The 16,179-nt window shown below is 56.3% G+C and overlaps 6 protein-coding genes and 2 non-coding genes across 8 annotated transcripts; 6 read left to right on the top strand and 2 right to left on the bottom strand.

Annotated features, from left to right (window-relative positions):
• Positions 1-189: 189 nt before the first annotated feature.
• ASPACDRAFT_55548 (uncharacterized protein) lies at positions 190-2,167 on the top strand (the record flags this gene model as incomplete). Its single annotated transcript, XM_020203011.1, has 8 exons — positions 190-264; positions 334-385; positions 441-587; positions 649-697; positions 773-1,027; positions 1,088-1,729; positions 1,790-1,920; positions 1,971-2,167. 8 exons carry the CDS (start codon positions 190-192, stop codon positions 2,165-2,167), a joined length of 1,548 nt encoding a protein of 515 aa, XP_020051305.1.
• A 437-nt stretch (positions 2,168-2,604) lies between these two features.
• On the top strand, positions 2,605-3,710 carry ASPACDRAFT_127864 (uncharacterized protein). The gene is made up of 2 exons (XM_020197078.1): positions 2,605-2,667; positions 2,721-3,710. Exons 1-2 carry the CDS (start codon positions 2,665-2,667, stop codon positions 3,555-3,557), a joined length of 840 nt encoding a protein of 279 aa, XP_020051304.1. The 5' UTR covers positions 2,605-2,664; the 3' UTR covers positions 3,558-3,710.
• Positions 3,711-5,198: 1,488 nt separating this feature from the next.
• On the top strand, positions 5,199-6,858 carry ASPACDRAFT_1883826 (histidine phosphatase family protein; the record flags this gene model as incomplete). The annotated part of the gene is made up of 4 exons (XM_020198349.1): positions 5,199-5,988; positions 6,035-6,152; positions 6,210-6,314; positions 6,366-6,858. 4 exons carry the CDS (start codon positions 5,199-5,201, stop codon positions 6,799-6,801), a joined length of 1,449 nt encoding a protein of 482 aa, XP_020051303.1. The 3' UTR covers positions 6,802-6,858.
• A 71-nt stretch (positions 6,859-6,929) lies between these two features.
• Positions 6,930-8,737, bottom strand: ASPACDRAFT_82384 (uncharacterized protein). Its single transcript, XM_020206082.1, has 5 exons — positions 8,314-8,737; positions 8,153-8,260; positions 7,713-8,095; positions 7,573-7,637; positions 6,930-7,514 (listed from the first exon to the last, which is right to left on the bottom strand). The coding sequence occupies exons 1-5, from the start codon at positions 8,464-8,466 to the stop codon at positions 6,955-6,957; spliced, it is 1,269 nt and encodes a 422-aa protein (XP_020051302.1). The 5' UTR covers positions 8,467-8,737; the 3' UTR covers positions 6,930-6,954.
• A 2,731-nt stretch (positions 8,738-11,468) lies between these two features.
• Positions 11,469-12,185, top strand: ASPACDRAFT_48409 (uncharacterized protein; the record flags this gene model as incomplete). The annotated part of the gene is made up of 1 exon (XM_020202126.1): positions 11,469-12,185. The coding sequence occupies one exon, from the start codon at positions 11,469-11,471 to the stop codon at positions 12,183-12,185; it is 717 nt and encodes a 238-aa protein (XP_020051301.1).
• Positions 12,186-12,333: 148 nt separating this feature from the next.
• Positions 12,334-14,298, bottom strand: ASPACDRAFT_1877157 (glycoside hydrolase family 32 protein; the record flags this gene model as incomplete). Its single annotated transcript, XM_020198094.1, has 1 exon — positions 12,334-14,298. The coding sequence occupies one exon, from the start codon at positions 14,296-14,298 to the stop codon at positions 12,334-12,336; it is 1,965 nt and encodes a 654-aa protein (XP_020051300.1).
• Positions 14,299-15,441: 1,143 nt separating this feature from the next.
• On the top strand, positions 15,442-15,532 carry ASPACDRAFT_t314. Its single transcript has one exon. It is a non-coding gene; the product is annotated as a tRNA-Phe (tRNA).
• Positions 15,533-15,977: 445 nt separating this feature from the next.
• On the top strand, positions 15,978-16,068 carry ASPACDRAFT_t315. The gene has a single exon. It is a non-coding gene; the product is annotated as a tRNA-Phe (tRNA).
• The last annotated feature ends 111 nt before the right edge of the window (positions 16,069-16,179 follow it).

Below are 16,179 nucleotides of genomic sequence, written 5' to 3'. Positions count from 1 at the left end.
GACGGGTAGCCAAGTAGCCATTTGTGGAGTATCTGCCCTGGTGTTAACTGAACGGTCCACTCTATATAAATCGATCAGTAGTCAACGACTTGAGTATTTGATATGTTACATGTCTTCTTCTTCATCTTACCACGAGCCCTTCAGATTATTCTCGCATTCTGCCATTATTTCTATTGAGTGTCTGCAACTATGATATGGTCCAAGAAGAAGGGCGGCCAGCCCTACTTTGGTCTCACCGGAACGTGGCTCACGGTCTGGATCACCGTATGTCTACCCAAGCTCTAGAGTTGTGGTACAGTGCAGCACCGTCTCACTTAACATCTCATTCTCCAGATTGCCTGTGCAACGGACATGACTCTCTTCGGATACGATCAGGGAGTATTCAGTAAGAGCATCTTCTCCTGCTTCATGACGAACTGCTTTCCAACCGGTTCCACTAGGCGGCGTGGTCGTCACGCAGAACTTCCTCGAGGTCTACGACTTGGTCGGATCGTCGAAGACGACGACCCTCTCAACCGTAACCGCGATCTACGATGTGGGCTGTTTCTTCGGTGCTCTCATCGCTTTCGGAATCGGCGAGCGGCTCGGTCGGAAGAAGGCGATTCTTTGGGGGCACCGCCCTGATGTCCGTTGGAACCATCCTGCAAGCCTCATCCTACAGCCTTCCGCAGATATTCATCGGGCGGGTGATTCTAGGGTATGTCATTCACCCTCGATTTTGACACTGGACTACTGTAATGTCGAGTGGGCTGAGTCGATGCCCACAACCCAGAGTCGGCAATGGTATCAACACGGCCACAGCCCCTGTATGGCAGACCGAGACATCCCAGCCCCAATGGAGAGGAAGACTGGTGCTGTTGAAGATGGTGATGAACCTCAACCTCGCGGGGTCCATGCTCGTGAACTGGATCAACTATGGTCTGTCCTTCAAAGGAGGGTCGGTCGCCTGGCGGTTTCCGATTGCCTTTCAGTTCGTGTTCATCCTCGCGCTCTTCGCCACAGTCCCCTGGTTACCTGAGTCACCGAGGTACGTTCCCAACATGCATCCTGAGATTGACCTTGACTAATCGGGCTCAACTCACCACAGATGGCTTATGCAGCACGGCCACGAGGCCGAAGCGATGCAGGTCCTGGCCGCCATAGAGGCGAAGCCCATCGACGACCCCTACATCGCCACCCAGCGGTCCGAAATTGAGTACAGCATCCAATACGAGCGCGAGAACGCCGTCCGCTGGCGAAACCTGTTCCGCAGCCGCCACAGCTCCAACGATACCAAGACCCTGCGTCGCCTGCTTCTGGGCGCGGGTTCCCAGCTCATGCAGCAGTTCGAGGGCATCAACATTATGTCCTACTATATGCCAACCGTGCTGATGGAGTCGGTCGGTCTCTCGAACCGCTCCGCGCGTCTCCTTGCCGCCTGCAGCACGGTCTCGTACTTTGTCTTCACCGCCATGGCCGTTCCGCTAGTTGAGAAATGGGGGCGGCGGGGGCTGATGCTAAGCTCGACGGCCGGGCAGTTTGCGTGTTTCCTGATCATCACGATCCTGCTGTGCTATGCGGAAACGATGGCGGATGGGTCCAAGTATGGGTCTGCCTCGATCGCCTTCTTCTTTCTGTATTATATCTTCTTTGGCATGGGGATGCTGGCGGTGCCGTGGCTCTACCCGACGGAAATCAGTTCGCTGCCAATGAGGACCAAGACTGCGGCCGTGGCCACGGCGACCAACTGGTGAGTGCTCTCTTCAGTAGAGTATTCTATCCCTCTCTGTGACTGATAAACTCCTCCCAGGATCACCAACTTCATTGTGGTCGAAATCACCCCGATCGGTATCCAGAGCCTGGGATGGCGCTTCTGGATTGTCTGGACGGTCTTCAATGCTGCCTTTCTACCCGTCATCTATCTCTTCTATCCGGAGACCGGTATGTGGTACTGTAGCTGTTGATATTTTACTTTACTGATCCGGATCCAGCAAACCGTACTCTCGAAAACCTCGATGCCTACTACCGCTCCAACCCGTCGCTCATAGTGATCAACGATCCCGATGCGATCAGCGTCAAACGCCCGCAGAAGTATATTGATCATGAGGCGGACCTCATTCAAAGGAAGGCAGGGAAGGTGGATGATGTACGGAAGTCGGACTTGGAGATGGTGGAGCATATTGAGTAAGATGCCAGCTTAGCCTGGGTACAATACTGGGCTATATGAAAGTGAATGAAATGTTCATACAAGGCGGAGATTCGTGATCAGGCCATGAATCCTTCGTTCAATCGACTTCAGATCTATCTTATGGTGGGATTTGTCGTTCATGATAGAGAAATCTTGACTTGAGTAAATCGTAGACTTATAACCCAACAGCAACCGAGCAGGAGTTCCCTTCTCCCATAACACCACCAGATAGCCCTAACGATATTGGCTTCCCTAACTCCAACTCCAGCCCCAACAATTGGAGCCGTAACGCACCGCCACTGCTTGGCACCGGGATCGGAACGCAAGACGGGCTCCACCTGCCTAATCCAGTGTGCCGGAGCGAGCGAACGGCCGGGAATGACTCCCGCCGATGATTCACGTGGGGGTGGGAAAGATAAGACTCTAAAGTATACATACCAGCTCAAGCCTCACCTTTCCACCACCCCACCACATTCACCCCCCCAAAACTCGTCATCATGGTAACTACACACTCATACTACAACCCAGCTCTTAACTAACACCTCATTCGCAGACCACCGAAGCCCTCTACCTGGACGACGCCACCCTCACCACCACGACGACAACCATCACCTCCTACCGCCCCATCTCCGCCCTCAGCGACCCCGAAAAGACCCTGGCCAAGAACATCCCGACGGAGAACCACTATGCCCTCACCACCCGCCAAACCGTCTTCTACCCACAAGGCGGCGGCCAACCCAGCGACACGGGCGTGATCCAGCTCCCGAGCACCCCCAACGCCACCGACAACGATGACGCTACCAACCCAATAACCTTCGAAGTCCTTCTCGTGCGCAAGACCCTCGACGGCGAAATCCTGCACTTCGGACACTTCACCACCCCGACATTCCCGCTCTCCCTCGCCTCCCACGCCCTCGCCACGCAGACCATCAACGCCGTCACCCGCAACTACCACTCCCGGCTGCACACGGCGGGCCACATCATCGGGCTCGCGATGCGCCTGCTTACCCCGGAGCTCGGGGTGCGCAAGAAGGTGAAGGCCAACCACGCGCCGCGCGAGGCGTGCATGGAGTTCGAGGGCCTGCTGTACAACGAGCACCGGCCGCTGATCGAGGGGAAGGTCAACGAGCTGGTTCAGCGGGCGCTGCCGGTGCATATCTCCTGGTGGGAGGAGCGGGAGATCGCCGCGAAAGAGCTGAATATGGTCGAGGGGTTGCAGGTGGGGCAAGGGGGGAAGGTGCGGATCGCGGAAATCGCGGACTTGGATGCCAACCCCTGCGGCGGCACGCATGTGGCGCATACCGGGTTGACGGGGTATATTACGATTCGGAAGGTGAGTCGGCAGAAGGGGGTGACGAAGTTGTCGTATGAGGTGCCGGTGGAGGTTTGAGTGGTCGTTAGGGTTGTGGTTGTAGATGTGGGCGTGAGATTTTACATGTATAGAGGTGTATAACAGAATTCCATGATCGTATATGATCATATACAGCACATAGACTTGTCTTGCTGACACTGCTGGCATTTCCAGAACTACTAGTCATAAACCCTCAAACTTTTAAGTACGATACTTGTTGATATATTAAGATAGATCTCGAACTAGTATCATTAGTAGAAATCCGATATAATGCTAGGAGTTATAACCAAAATATTGCACCACGTTTTCGGATGCGAGATTTGAATGCTATACCGAATAAAGACTCTCAGAATTATAGTATGTATTGGAAAATTTTTGGATTTATGTGTAGCAATATTAGTCTCAATTGTACAGTTGGTGTTTGAATTTACTAATATGCCCACACAGGTGTAGTACTTATTGAAAGTATGTCTATCGCAATTAACTGACACGATAGTAGATAATCGCGCATAACAAGGGTACCTGGCTCGGTTCCTGCAGCAGAGGCACCTGCATGATGTAATGCATAAGGCTGCGGCGTAGCGTTGCGACTTCATCTCCAATGTTTGGCCGGACCGAGTGCACATGGGCAGGCTATGACCCGTTTGAGGCATAGCTACCATGACTCGACCTGATGCTAATGCAGAGTTGGTCGTCACTGGCCCGAGTCAAGCATTTAAGTGTATTCAAGGTTGCATAGACGGTCTCTTAGGACTGCAGGCATAATGCAGGGACCGTCGTCCTCAAGTACAAGCATTCGCCCAGCGAATACCCAAGGCGGCAGAAGGATCAAGGTGTCTTGGCTGGAACGCTGCGATAATATATGGCTGGCACCAAGCTTTGGCTAAGAAGCTTCCAAGGTGCTTGTTTCCAGAGATTGCAAAGGTATACGAGGTGACACCACCCCAGTGTGACTTCAACCTACAAGGGTGGGTCATTTCTAGCAAGAGGATCACAAAATGAGACCTTCATCAGTAATTCGGTGCATTATGATCTGAGGTGTGTACCGTGCCTTGATTCAGCTCTTTTACATCTCTACACCCAGTCAGCAGCGGCAGCAGCAACGACAACAAAAGATGAGGAAATCAGACGGGAACGGCTTCATTAATTAACACCCAAACAAGTCTAGTGGCAGCATCGGAGATACACCGTGCAAGACCCACTCCCCTCCTCACTTGACCAATGGACCAGCAATGCGATAACACGCCTTGGCTTCCCCGCGTGTGATTGGGATCTTCCGTCGGCCGCCGCCGGGGCTGACACCATGTCACTCTTCGTATCTTCTCCGCACCGGGACCTAGGAAAATACCTCGAGGTACTTGGTGCTTATCACCGGTCCGACAGCGGAGGGGAATGTCGCTTCACTTTGGGAAATTGAGCACGTGGGCAGTCTTCTGTCTCTGTCAGTGGTCGATATGCGCTCTTTCTCCATCGTCGGAGATGAGATCGACCGACTCAGACGGCGATTGCAGCTCCCCGCAATGAGGAGAGCAATTGCCGGCTGGAGGCTATATAAGGGCCTACATCTCGCAACTCAAGCTGTAAGCCAAAGCAGTAGGCTTCGGATCATCGCCGGATAAAGAAGACTAGCACTTGTCTCTCCATTTACTCACTTCTCTGTCCTTTCTCACAATCCTCCTCATGCCCTCCTCCTCGTCCCTCCTCCGGACCGCCTGTGCTCTAGGTCTGGCTTCCGGAGCGTCCGCCTTCTCCTACCCCGCCGCCATCCCCCAGTCCACCCAAGAGAAGCAGTTCTCCCAAGAGTTTCGCGATGGATACAGCATCCTGAAGCACTACGGCGGCAACGGCCCCTACTCGGAGCGAGAGTCCTACGGCATCGCCCGGGACCCGCCCACTGGCTGCGCCGTCGACCAAGTCATCATGGTCAAGAGACACGGCGAGCGATACCCTTCTCCCAGCGCTGGCGCGGGCATCGAGGCCACTCTGGACAAGGTGTACTCGGCCAACGTCTCCGAGTGGAAGGGTGATCTCGCCTTCCTCCAGGACTGGACCTACTACGTACCCAACGAGTGCTACTACAACGCCGAGACGACCAGCGGGCCGTACGCGGGCCTGCTGGACGCATACACCCACGGCAACGAATACCGGGCACGCTACGGCCACCTCTGGGACGGCGAGTCGGTGCAGCCCTTCTGGAGCAGTGGCTACAGCCGCGTCATCAACACCGCCCGCAAGTTCGGCGAAGGATTCTTCGGCTACAACTACTCCACCAACGCCGCCCTCAACATCATCTCCGAGTCCGAGACCCTGGGCGCCGATAGCCTCACGCCCAGCTGCGACGTCGACAACGACGACTCGGTCTGCAATAACCTCGTCTACGTGATGCCGCAGTTCAAGGTGGCAGCTGCGCGGCTGAATGCGCAGAACCCAGGCCTGAGCGTCAACGAGACGGATGTCTACCATTTGATGAGTATGTCCTGCTACCACCTTAGTTGAGCATCAGCTGACCACCGCAGCCATGGCATCCTTCGAGCTCAACGCTCGTCCCTACTCCGATTGGATCAATGCCTTTACCCAAGACGAATGGGTCACTTTCGGGTACCTCGCAGACCTAGACTACTACTACTGCGCTGGGTAGTTCCCCCTGCCGTTGCCGTTAATGGATGAGCCTCAACCCTAACATCGATCTAGACCAGGCGACAAGAACATGGCTGCCGTAGGAGCCGTCTACGTCAACGCCAGTCTGACGCTGCTGAACGAAGGCCCGGAGAAAGCCGGCTCCCTCTTCTTCAACTTGTAAGCCTTTCCTGGCCCTGCGCCAACTCGAATAAACTGACCCCACAATAGCGCCCACGACACCAACATCACTCCCATTCTCGCTGCGCTAGGCGTGCTCATCCCCGACGCCGACCTCCCTCTAGACCACATCCCCTTCGGCAACCCGTACAGCATCGGCAACATCATCCCGATGGGCGGCCACCTGACCATCGAGCGGCTCAGCTGCAACGCGACCGCCGCGACGGAGGAGGACACCTACGTGCGCCTGGTGCTGAACGAGGCCGTCCTCCCGTTCAACGACTGCCAGTCCGGGCCGGGGTACACGTGCTCGCTGGCCAACTTCACCTCGATCCTGAGCGAGAGTCTGCCGGACTACGTGTCGACCTGCAAGGTGCCCAGCTCGTACCCGCAGTACCTGGATTTCTGGTGGAACTACAACACGACCACGGGCCTGAACTACCGGACGACGCCGATCGGGTGTCAGGAGGGGGAGAGTTTGGAGTAGATTATGAATATTGAATATCAGTTGTGGTGAGACGAGGAGCTAATGAATGAAACTTCCTACCTTCGATTCTACGTTCTACAAATCCACTGCACAGCGCAAGTACCATAAATGAGGCATAATTCGTTAAGATAAAAGCAAAGCATACGTGGAAGGTCAAACCCTCCTCTCCGTCTCCGTGACATAGAACGACTTCTGCACCCTGACCATCCTCTCACTACCCACCACATCCGTGCCCCACTGGCCCCCGCCCACCACGCCCCCCACCGTATTCTCATACCGGAACCCCATCCCCGTCAGACTCTCCTGACTATCACTCTTCCCTCTCTCCCTGCCCCTCCCTGCTCCCAAATCACCAACCCCGCCACCACCACCGACGACAGTCGCCATCGCCATCGCCGTCGCCGACCGCTCCACCCCGTGCACATCCGGCCGCCACGCCGTATCCACCAACTCGACCTCGAGATCCTGGTCCTTCTCCGTGCGGGAGCGCGAGAAGCTCGAGAACGGGAAGCTGCCGCGGGACCGGGAGCGGGGCTTGCGGCCGGTGCCGCCGCTGCGGGTGGTGTACGTGTAGGCATAGGGAGTTTTAGGGGTGGACGAGGCCCCGTGGTCCAGGAACTTGCGGAGCAGGGGCCGAAGAGTCACCAGGCTGCCGGCTGTGATGCCTAGTCCGAGTTCGAGGAAGGACCAGAGGTCGATTTGGTAGGTTGAGTCTTTGGGGTGTTAGCTTTACCTTCAAGGGGGTGAAAGGTGGGGGGGGGGGGCGCGCACATAGAAAGTCGAGGTCTTTGTAACTTGGTAGGAAGGGGATGCGGATGATTAGGGCCAGGCATGCACTATACTTGTTAGTATTTCGTTGCACGATCAAAGAGTGAGAGGGATCGTGAAAGGGGGAAGGGGAAGGCACATACACACAACCCATACTCAACGTCGCGCCCAGCGCGATCTTCGTCCGCGGGTTGATTTGCAGCTTGCGCACCAGCAGGATCGGCAGCACGCCCAACGCCAGGTCGCACGCCGCGCAGATACTGCTGTACACGTAGGCGACGACCAGCAGCACCGAGGTGTCCAGACACTGGCCCCGCCCGCTGCGCTCCCAGAACTCCGAGACCGGGTGGCATTGCAGCACCATGAAGAACCAGAAGACCAGCCCCACGGTCACCGAGGCGCAGATGGCCGTCCACAGGATGATCCGGTGGGATTGGCGCACCGTCAGGCGGAGCAGGGCGAGCGCGATCGACACCTTGGCCACGCCAGAGGCCCACATGTAGATGAGCTGGCCGAGCCACCACCACTATTTCTGGTCAGCATCATCGAAGGTAGTGGTGAGGAGCATAGGAAGGGGCCGTACAAGCATGGCGCGGTGCAGGTCGTCCATACTCCGGAAGTCGGTCAATTTGCGACCGATGCCTTCCTTGGCGCCGACGATGGCGCAGACCGTCAAGAAGATGTTCAATACCTTCGGGTTCGTCAGTGGTGGAGCGATGAAATCCGAGCGGAGGGATAGCCAACCGTAGCAATCACCATCAACCCATCATCCCATCCAAACGCCTTGATCAGTCGCAATCGCACGTACGAGCGCAGGCACACGGTGATGAACGACACGGACATGCACACAACGGCGACGATCAGGATCTCCTTGCTGCGCCCTTCGACGGGCATCATCTTGGCGGTGGTTTGGACGATTCCTTCACTCTTTCATTCAAATGGGGGTGGGGTGGTACTCTTGTGGTGGAGTTCGGATATGTTAGCTGCGATACGTGCTGCGGGAACGGCCAAAGACTTTTATATGAAGCAGCGACGTAAAGCACATGTCCGGTCGAGGAGACGCGACTCGCAAAGTGGAGGATTGAGACGAAGGCGCAGGCTGCAGAACCTTAACTCGAATATAGTTCTCGTAGGGGGGTAGTGTAGGTTCAGAGAGAGTCGCAAATCGAGTCAATGGGTGAGTGTGGTGGCAGCACTACCGAGAGCCGGGTCCTGCCCAATGGCGGTCGTCGAAAAGCAGTGACTGGATCTGATACACAGGAGAAACCGCGACTGCTGACGGGCGGGCGATGCGGACGGTGTCAGTGTACTTAAATGACTCTCACGGGGAGGGGTGGCAGGGATGCGCGGTGTTTTGGGCTTCGAGAAGGACCCAGTCTCGCCCTTCGGCTACAGTCTGTCCAGGCAGAATACGAGCTGGCCATGGTTCTCCCGGCCCAGGAAGCAGATTGGCGAGGGGGATCGGCCAGCGTGAACTGACTCGAGAGGGGGCAACACTCCACGGTTCGTCGCAGAATCGAAACTACCGGACTAGTGTTCTCTGGGTGAGCACGGGGCTGGAATGGCGCGGGTAAGTTCCAAGATTCAGGAACCACGATGGCGATATTGGTTCCTGTGGGGCAGTCGACGGGCGTCGAGCGGATCAGCAGGAGCTCTGGCTCCAGGTGAATGGCAGAACCGCTAAGAATATCCCGAGAGTGTATCAGAAACTGCCGCGACACGAGGTTATTCTGTTAACGGGGTTGACATTGACAATGTGTTTCGATTCTCAATCGCAAGGCGGTGGTTTGAAATCTCTCAATGACATCTGACCCAGATCGATCGCGAAACTCCCCGATCAGGATTGCAGTTAATCTCGGGAGCACATCGCCAAGGCATCTGGCTGATCGAGCTGAGCAGCGGCGATAGCCGGAGCCCCTGCGGCCTCGGAGGCTGGAACCGACCTCCTTAAAGCGGATAGCTGCGGAGTGCCCTAACCCGAGCCTTGACTCGCTGACCTCGCCTACCGACTGTCTCTAGTCCCAGTCCAGCAAAAGACCGACCTGCAAGCGATGAGACCGGCCTGGCGTCTGGAGCCGAGACTGCTCCCGCTGGATCATTTATCCACCCGCGCCCTGGCGATGGTGAGAAAGACCTACGCATATACTATATACAGCGACGCACCTGCCACCGTGAGGTCTGGCCAGCAGGGAGATGGGTGAGATTTCATTTCCCGGGTGCAGCGCAAAAGGACCGGCTCCAACTTTATTTTGTCTTAGGGCGAGTCGTTCAGGAATCAAGATACTGGGTCGATTTTGTGAGCACTGAGCTACGTCTGTGTACTGCGAAGCCATCGCCTGATCGCCCAGCAACAATAATTCCGGTCGCTACCAGAGTTGAGCAAACCAGCCGACCGGAAGAATGATCCAGGAAGAGCTTCTGTCCTCTTGAGAATCAGGACATTAGGACAGAATGGCCTGATGCATGCGTTGATGTTCAAAGTAGAATTTTCGATCTTCCCGCAAAATTGGGTTCGTTGTCGGAGAGGGACCAGGAATGTTTCAAAGCTCGTGCAGCTCTCCTCTTGAGGTTAAAAGAGATATTTCGGTTTCACCTCTTTCACTTTTATCTGCAGTATCTGACTCGAGCCAACTTCATCTCCAATGGCGATGTCTGTGATGAATGTGCTGGCGGCGGCCAACTGACCAGTGTGAAAACTGACGAGGGGTAATCCCAGTCCGGGTTGTTCTACTTTGAGGCAAAGCCCCGAGAATGAATCCCTAGCGGGTCGCCAGCGGCACGTGGTCGGCTACGCGATGGTAATCAGATCGATTCAACAACGAACTAATAATCAGTAAAAGGGGAGTAGTCTGGGGATCTCTTCATCATTCACCCGAGTCACTTCTGCCTTGGATTGTGGGTGCCATTGCGCCCGAATGAAAACAAGAAGACACCCACAAAATCCCGGTACCGTGGTTCAGTAGGCGAAGTTCCGCTAGTTTGGAACAAAAAAAGAAAGAATGAACATGGAAGGCGGGAGGGAGATAAACAAAGAAGGGTGGACGGAAGGGAGGAGAAATTATGGGCCGCGAAGAAACTGCACCCGCGCGGATTCGAACCGTGAATCTCTGTGTGAGTGTCGATATCCTCATTCAACCAACCATATCTAACGCCCTCCAGGCTTTTCTTCTCCCTGAGCACGCAGCGCTTATACTCTGCACATCTCATACAGTCTATCTTATTATGTGACTTTGTGTAATGATATGCTAGGTCGATCCACCTTCTAAGACCCAGACAATCAGGTCACCATAGCTACGGTGTCCAGGTCAGAGGACAAGATCGCCGCTTACGGGGTACTTTCCCCATTCACCTTCAGCTGCCTGCGACCGGGAACACATACTGGTCGCCTGGCAGCTGATTCATCTCCAATTTTACCCCACGAATGATGGATGAAAGCAGAGTCAATGGAACAAAGTTCTACGCCGATTAAGCGTTACGAGGACTAGACACTACCATGGAACTCATCGCGACCGCGGTCAAGACCCCGTGACACGAGCCTCGACAGCTCTGTAGGGCATCCGACGGCAAGCCTGCTTTGTCTACCCCGAATATACTTACCTAGTATTGTTCCATGGCTGTCGATCAGGCCGGAATCACCAGCACAGCCCGCTCAGCCGCAGTGGGGAGACACAAGGCTGACAGCTTGACATGACCGGTGACTAGTATTAAGCATTGTCCTGCGAAATGCATCCTTCAGCCACGCTGCGCCTCGATGAGGGTGTTGGACCGCAACCTGGCGGTGTCAGATGCCTTATATGCCTTATATGCTCCTCGACTGCCCCTCAACTTTTAGCCTCTGGCTCCTCTGGCATCACTCGCAGCAAATATCCCTCCAAACCAGCACAATCCCGGCCACCACAATGACCACCAACATGGCCCCCGCCGCCCTCAACGTCCTCTACTACTTTCAGAAACAAGAGCTGAAGCTCGACTTCAACTCCCCCGACCGTGCGCAAGCCTACCAGAATCTGAATCGAGAAGGTCGCATCTACGCGACGGAGCCGACAGCTGTGTATCTGCCGCTCACCCCCTCGATGGCCTACCTGCGCGACAGCCACAACGGACTAGTGATCGGGTTCACCACGGGCGCAGAAGCCCACCGATGGTGCCAGACAGCCGTGCTGGGCCGGCTGCATTGTCCCAGCACACCGCATGAGGTGCGCATTCGGCGCGCCTGGACCGACGAGGCCCTGGACCAGCAGCTCCAGATGCAGCAGTTTCCGCTCTTCATGCCGGCGCAGGGGGAGGCGCCGCCCTCCCCGGCCCCATCCGCTCACTCCTCCACCACCGGCAGTACCAAGCGACAACCGGTGACCCCAGGCTCACCCCCTCACGCACAACCGACATGGAGCCCCGAGGCACCACCCTGCCAGCCGAACAAGGCAAATAGTCAACCAGGGAGCTACCGGGGCGCCAGACAGACCATGTCGATGCAGCTTCCGCCGTCGACCGCCGCGCATCTACCCGTGCCGATGCCTTCTCAGCTCCTCCCGGCCCCGTTGACCATCGGGACGCAGGAGCGCCCACCAGCAACGCAGGGGATTGAACGACGCCCACGAGCGAGCAGCTTCTACTAAATCCGAGGATTCTGTTTCTGGTCTTGTCTTTCAAGCAAAGCATACTAAGCATGTACCGCATAGCGAGGAGTTAGCAATGGAATTGTATTTGAATTGTGTCAAAATCGTGCTACGCTCAGCAATCATACACTGCATGCCCTAATCCCGGTCAATTCCTCTCCGGCCAGGCGTTATAGAGCCCCTCCGACACAGAGACATTCTTGAACTGCACCTCGCCCTCGCCGTTGTGGAAGAAGCGGATCTGGGTGGAGTTGTCGTACCACGATCTCGCCCAGGTGCTCAACGCAAAGCGCCCGTTGGCATACACCTCGACAACCGAGTTATCCACCACGACAGTGAGATCCAACGTCTCGACCTTCTCCTGGCCGTTCTCGACCACATCGAACAACCGCAACTTGCCGGACTCAGTAAAGCTATCCAGCCCGGGGTTCGTGGGCGCCGCCGCACTGGTCTGGCTGCGGTCGACGACCAGCGACTCATTGCTGAACTGGTAGTAGACGGTCGTGCGCTCCAGCTCGGACGCCAGGATCTCGAACCCGGACTGGAGGTTGGACGAGCGCGCGCTCGCGGGGAACTCCAGCTGCGCCGTCAGCACGAAGAACTTGGAGCCCGGCGACTGCGCGAACGGCACGACGGCCGCCGTCTGCAACGTGCGGGCCTCCTCCGTGGTCACCGAGCCGTTGGCCAGCAGGGCCGCCTTGGTCTCCCTGGCGATCGTGATCCCCAGCGTGCGCAGCGTGGCCGTCTTGTTGTTCGACTCCCCCACAACCCACGACACGCCCTCCTCGCGCACCAGCTCGTTGTCGACGACGTTCTCCACCGTCTGCACCTTCAGCTCGCGCGGCAGCAGCAGCGACCCCGTCCACCCCTGCTGGGCCGTGGGGAACCCGTCCGCCTGCTCGTACTGGTCGCCCGTCAACCAGACGAACGAGACATACCGATCCACATCCACGCCGCTGGTCTTCGACACCGCCGAGCTGGCCGGCAGCACCTTGCCCGCCGCAGCGTAGGCACTGAACCCCCAGTCCAGAAACCCGGCCATGGAGGGGGAGAACTCGACCTTGGCACCCTCCTCCTCACTGCCAACCCCGACCTCACCCGCCGCCCACAGCATATCATGGATACTAGAGACCTGCGGCACGATGGGCAGGCCAGACCCCTCCGTGCCGAGGGTGACGAACACCTCGCCAGTCTGGGGGTCATGGCCCTCCTCCGTGAGGAAGAGCACATTCCCCGTCTCGAAATTGAACCCCCAGCGCCCAGCCCAGGTGCCCTCCTCGCCCCAGCTGGAGTTGGTCGCCTCCTGCCACCACTCCCCAAGGTACTCCCAGTACTGGAACTCGGAACCATTCCCGCCGTTCTGGCGGTAGAGGAACTGCGCGGGCCCGACGCCGTGCACCCCACCAGAGACAGCGACATACCAGGGGGCGTTCTTCTCCGTCCAGCCATCGACAGCCTGCTGCACGGCCGTCTCATTCCCTGCCACCTCTTCATTCAACGACAACAGCACATCCAACCTGGCACTGCGGAAGACAAACGGATCACGGAACGCGGTGACATCGACGGCAAAGGGATGGTCGGCAATGACGGGACCCTGGTCGAGCTTCTCGAAGCGGCGGCCGCCATCGCGCGCGACGGCCAGCGACTGCGTCTCGCTGCCGCGGGTGTAGGGGATGGACCAGTGGATGGGCAGGAAGGAGACGGAGGTGTAGAGTAAGGTGGGGGTGTTGTTGACGCCGACGGGGATGACGGCGCCGTCGAACACGGCGACGGGGTCGTTCTTCCCGCCCGGCTGGATCAGGAAGCTCCCGTTGCCGGAGGTGTCGGTGTAGGTAGCCAGGTTGGCCGTGGTGGCGCCCGCGATACCGTCCCCGTCGTGCAGGAACCCGACGTGGAAGAGGCCGGTGGAGGGGTCGGTGTAGTGCGCGCAGGGGTCGCCGATCTGGCCCTCGGCGGGCAGGATGTGCGCGCGCGGCCGCCACAGGTGGAAGAGGGTGTTGTTGGGGAGGGTGCTCAGGTTGGTCGGCGGCGGGGCCGTGGTGTCCAGGTGGTATGAGGCTGCTGCTGCTGCTGCGCCGGTGGCGAGCGCCAGGGTGGTGGTGGGGAGCTTCATCGTGATGCTCCTGGATTAGATGGCGTCGAGGAGGGTCTTGCCACCGGGGAGATGGGGCGCTTTATATGTCGCTTGCGCTGTTGCTTGCGCTGCTGCTTCTCTTCGTGATGTCCTGCTCAGAGCAGACCCTTGTGCATCGTCATACGATGAATCTCCATGGATTCTCCGCGATTTCGGCGAAATCCCGCACTTCCAGGGTTGCGGGGTGAAGGGCGCAGAGGATATCGCCGAGGTTTTGCCTGGGGTTTCGCCGACGGCGAGCTCTCGGCTGTCGATCTGGGTTGAATGGGGTTAGAGTCTTGGGGGGGGAGTTGGAAGTAGGGCAGGTAGACGAGGTGGAAGGTGGATGGGAACTTGATTATTTTGTTTTCATCGCGTAAATGCTGGATGGTGGCCTAACAAGGGATGGGTTGAGTTGAGGCTGGGAGTTTCGGGCCGAGGAATGTATGTACTGTACGCTCTCCGGATGCGGAGGCCGATCACTAATTGGTAATACGGAGTTGCTCGCCCAGCCCTAACTTCATTCACCCAAAATAATGGGCTATGCTTCAAGACCAAGGTAATAACTGACATAACACCCTCCATGGGATTGAAGGTGCACGCAGTGTCAACCAGTAGCATGGTCTGTCATTGATCATACGTCCTGGTTCGTAGTCGAATGGGGACTGACCGGGGTTCCTCACTGCTATAGCCATGTGGTGTATGCGCGGAGGAATAATTGGTGGTGGGATTTCTAGGCTGTCCAGCTTTGCAATTGTGTGTCGTATTCCTTCTGGGCCTCTTTTTCTGGTTTGCTGGTGTGGCCCCGGCAGCACAGTTTTGCGTAGATATAGAATATTCAATGGTTGGTGCCGCATAATATATAACCGCCCACCAGACTATCGCGACATCAGTATACCACAATTAATATTATTGGGTAAGCATGAAGTCGCTCCATTAGAGTCACAGGAAGAAGAGATCATACCCTGGTCGACCTTCTGTTCACCTGAAAATGAGCAATTGTTGATATTTACTGCAGGGCCAGTATTCTGCACTCTTTCTTACGCTGTGGGGCATATTACCACAAATAAGTACACGAACGGGGCTATGGCAAAGATGTTGTCCGCTCATTTAACATTATATCCTGCCACCATCACGTGTACTGGGGCAATGGCGCATCTGGGAGCGCGTCAGACTGAAGTACTAACTTCGGCCATTAATCTGAAGGTGGCCGGTTCAAGCCCGGCTTGCCCCAACAATTTTTGCCGTTCTTGTTGGCCCTTTTTCTTTCCTTGGTGGGTCCAACTCCGTACTGGGTGGTGGGTTTGTAGACAGTATGCGCCAATGGCGGACAATGGCGAGCGGTGAGCGGATTTTAAAGCCTCAGGCTACAAGAAGTCTCCCGGGGCGAAAAGATGGGGTTGGAACAGACCACCAGATCATATTTATATTCCGAGGACATTACTCTTGCACCTAAACTATATATACTGTGTCGATGAAGATGATATTTACTCCAGTATATAATTCAAAGACAACCTTATCAGTATGCTGTATAATAGATATGTCAGTTGCGAGGCTCATTACACCCAGTGTTATGAAGATATCTGTCGCAACTGAGTGGTACGCCTTGAACCATGCGATGAAGCGATAGCGCTTTTGGGACGTATAAGAGCCAGAGTGGAGCACAAGATATCAATATTGGGACGATGGCGCATCTGGGAGCGCGTCAGACTGAAGTACCAACTTCGGCCATTAATCTGAAGGTGGCCGGTTCAAGCCCGGCTCGTCCCATTGTTCTTTTTCTCTTTTTTTTTTTTCCCGTTCCTACACGCCAGGACCCGTGTGGGGCTAATTAATTCCACCCACATGTGGGGCGCCGCAAGGACGAGTATTAGAGCCATC

Source organism: Aspergillus aculeatus, assembly GCF_001890905.1.
Source record: "Aspergillus aculeatus ATCC 16872 unplaced genomic scaffold ASPACscaffold_23, whole genome shotgun sequence".
Lineage (NCBI taxonomy): Eukaryota > Fungi > Ascomycota > Eurotiomycetes > Eurotiales > Aspergillaceae > Aspergillus > Aspergillus aculeatus.
This window is presented reverse-complemented; position numbering and strand designations above follow the sequence as displayed.

Coding starts and splice junctions, on each gene's coding strand:
- ASPACDRAFT_82384 (XM_020206082.1), bottom strand. CDS start 8,466: ATGATGCCCGTCGAAGGGCGCAGCAAGGAGATCCTGATCGTCGCCGTT. Junction 7,638..7,712: donor ACGTTGAGTATGGGTTGTGT/GTATGTGCCTTC, acceptor TAACAAGTATAG/TGCATGCCTGGCCCTAATCA. Junction 7,515..7,572: donor CAAAGACCTCGACTTTCTAT/GTGCGCGCCCCC, acceptor AACACCCCAAAG/ACTCAACCTACCAAATCGAC.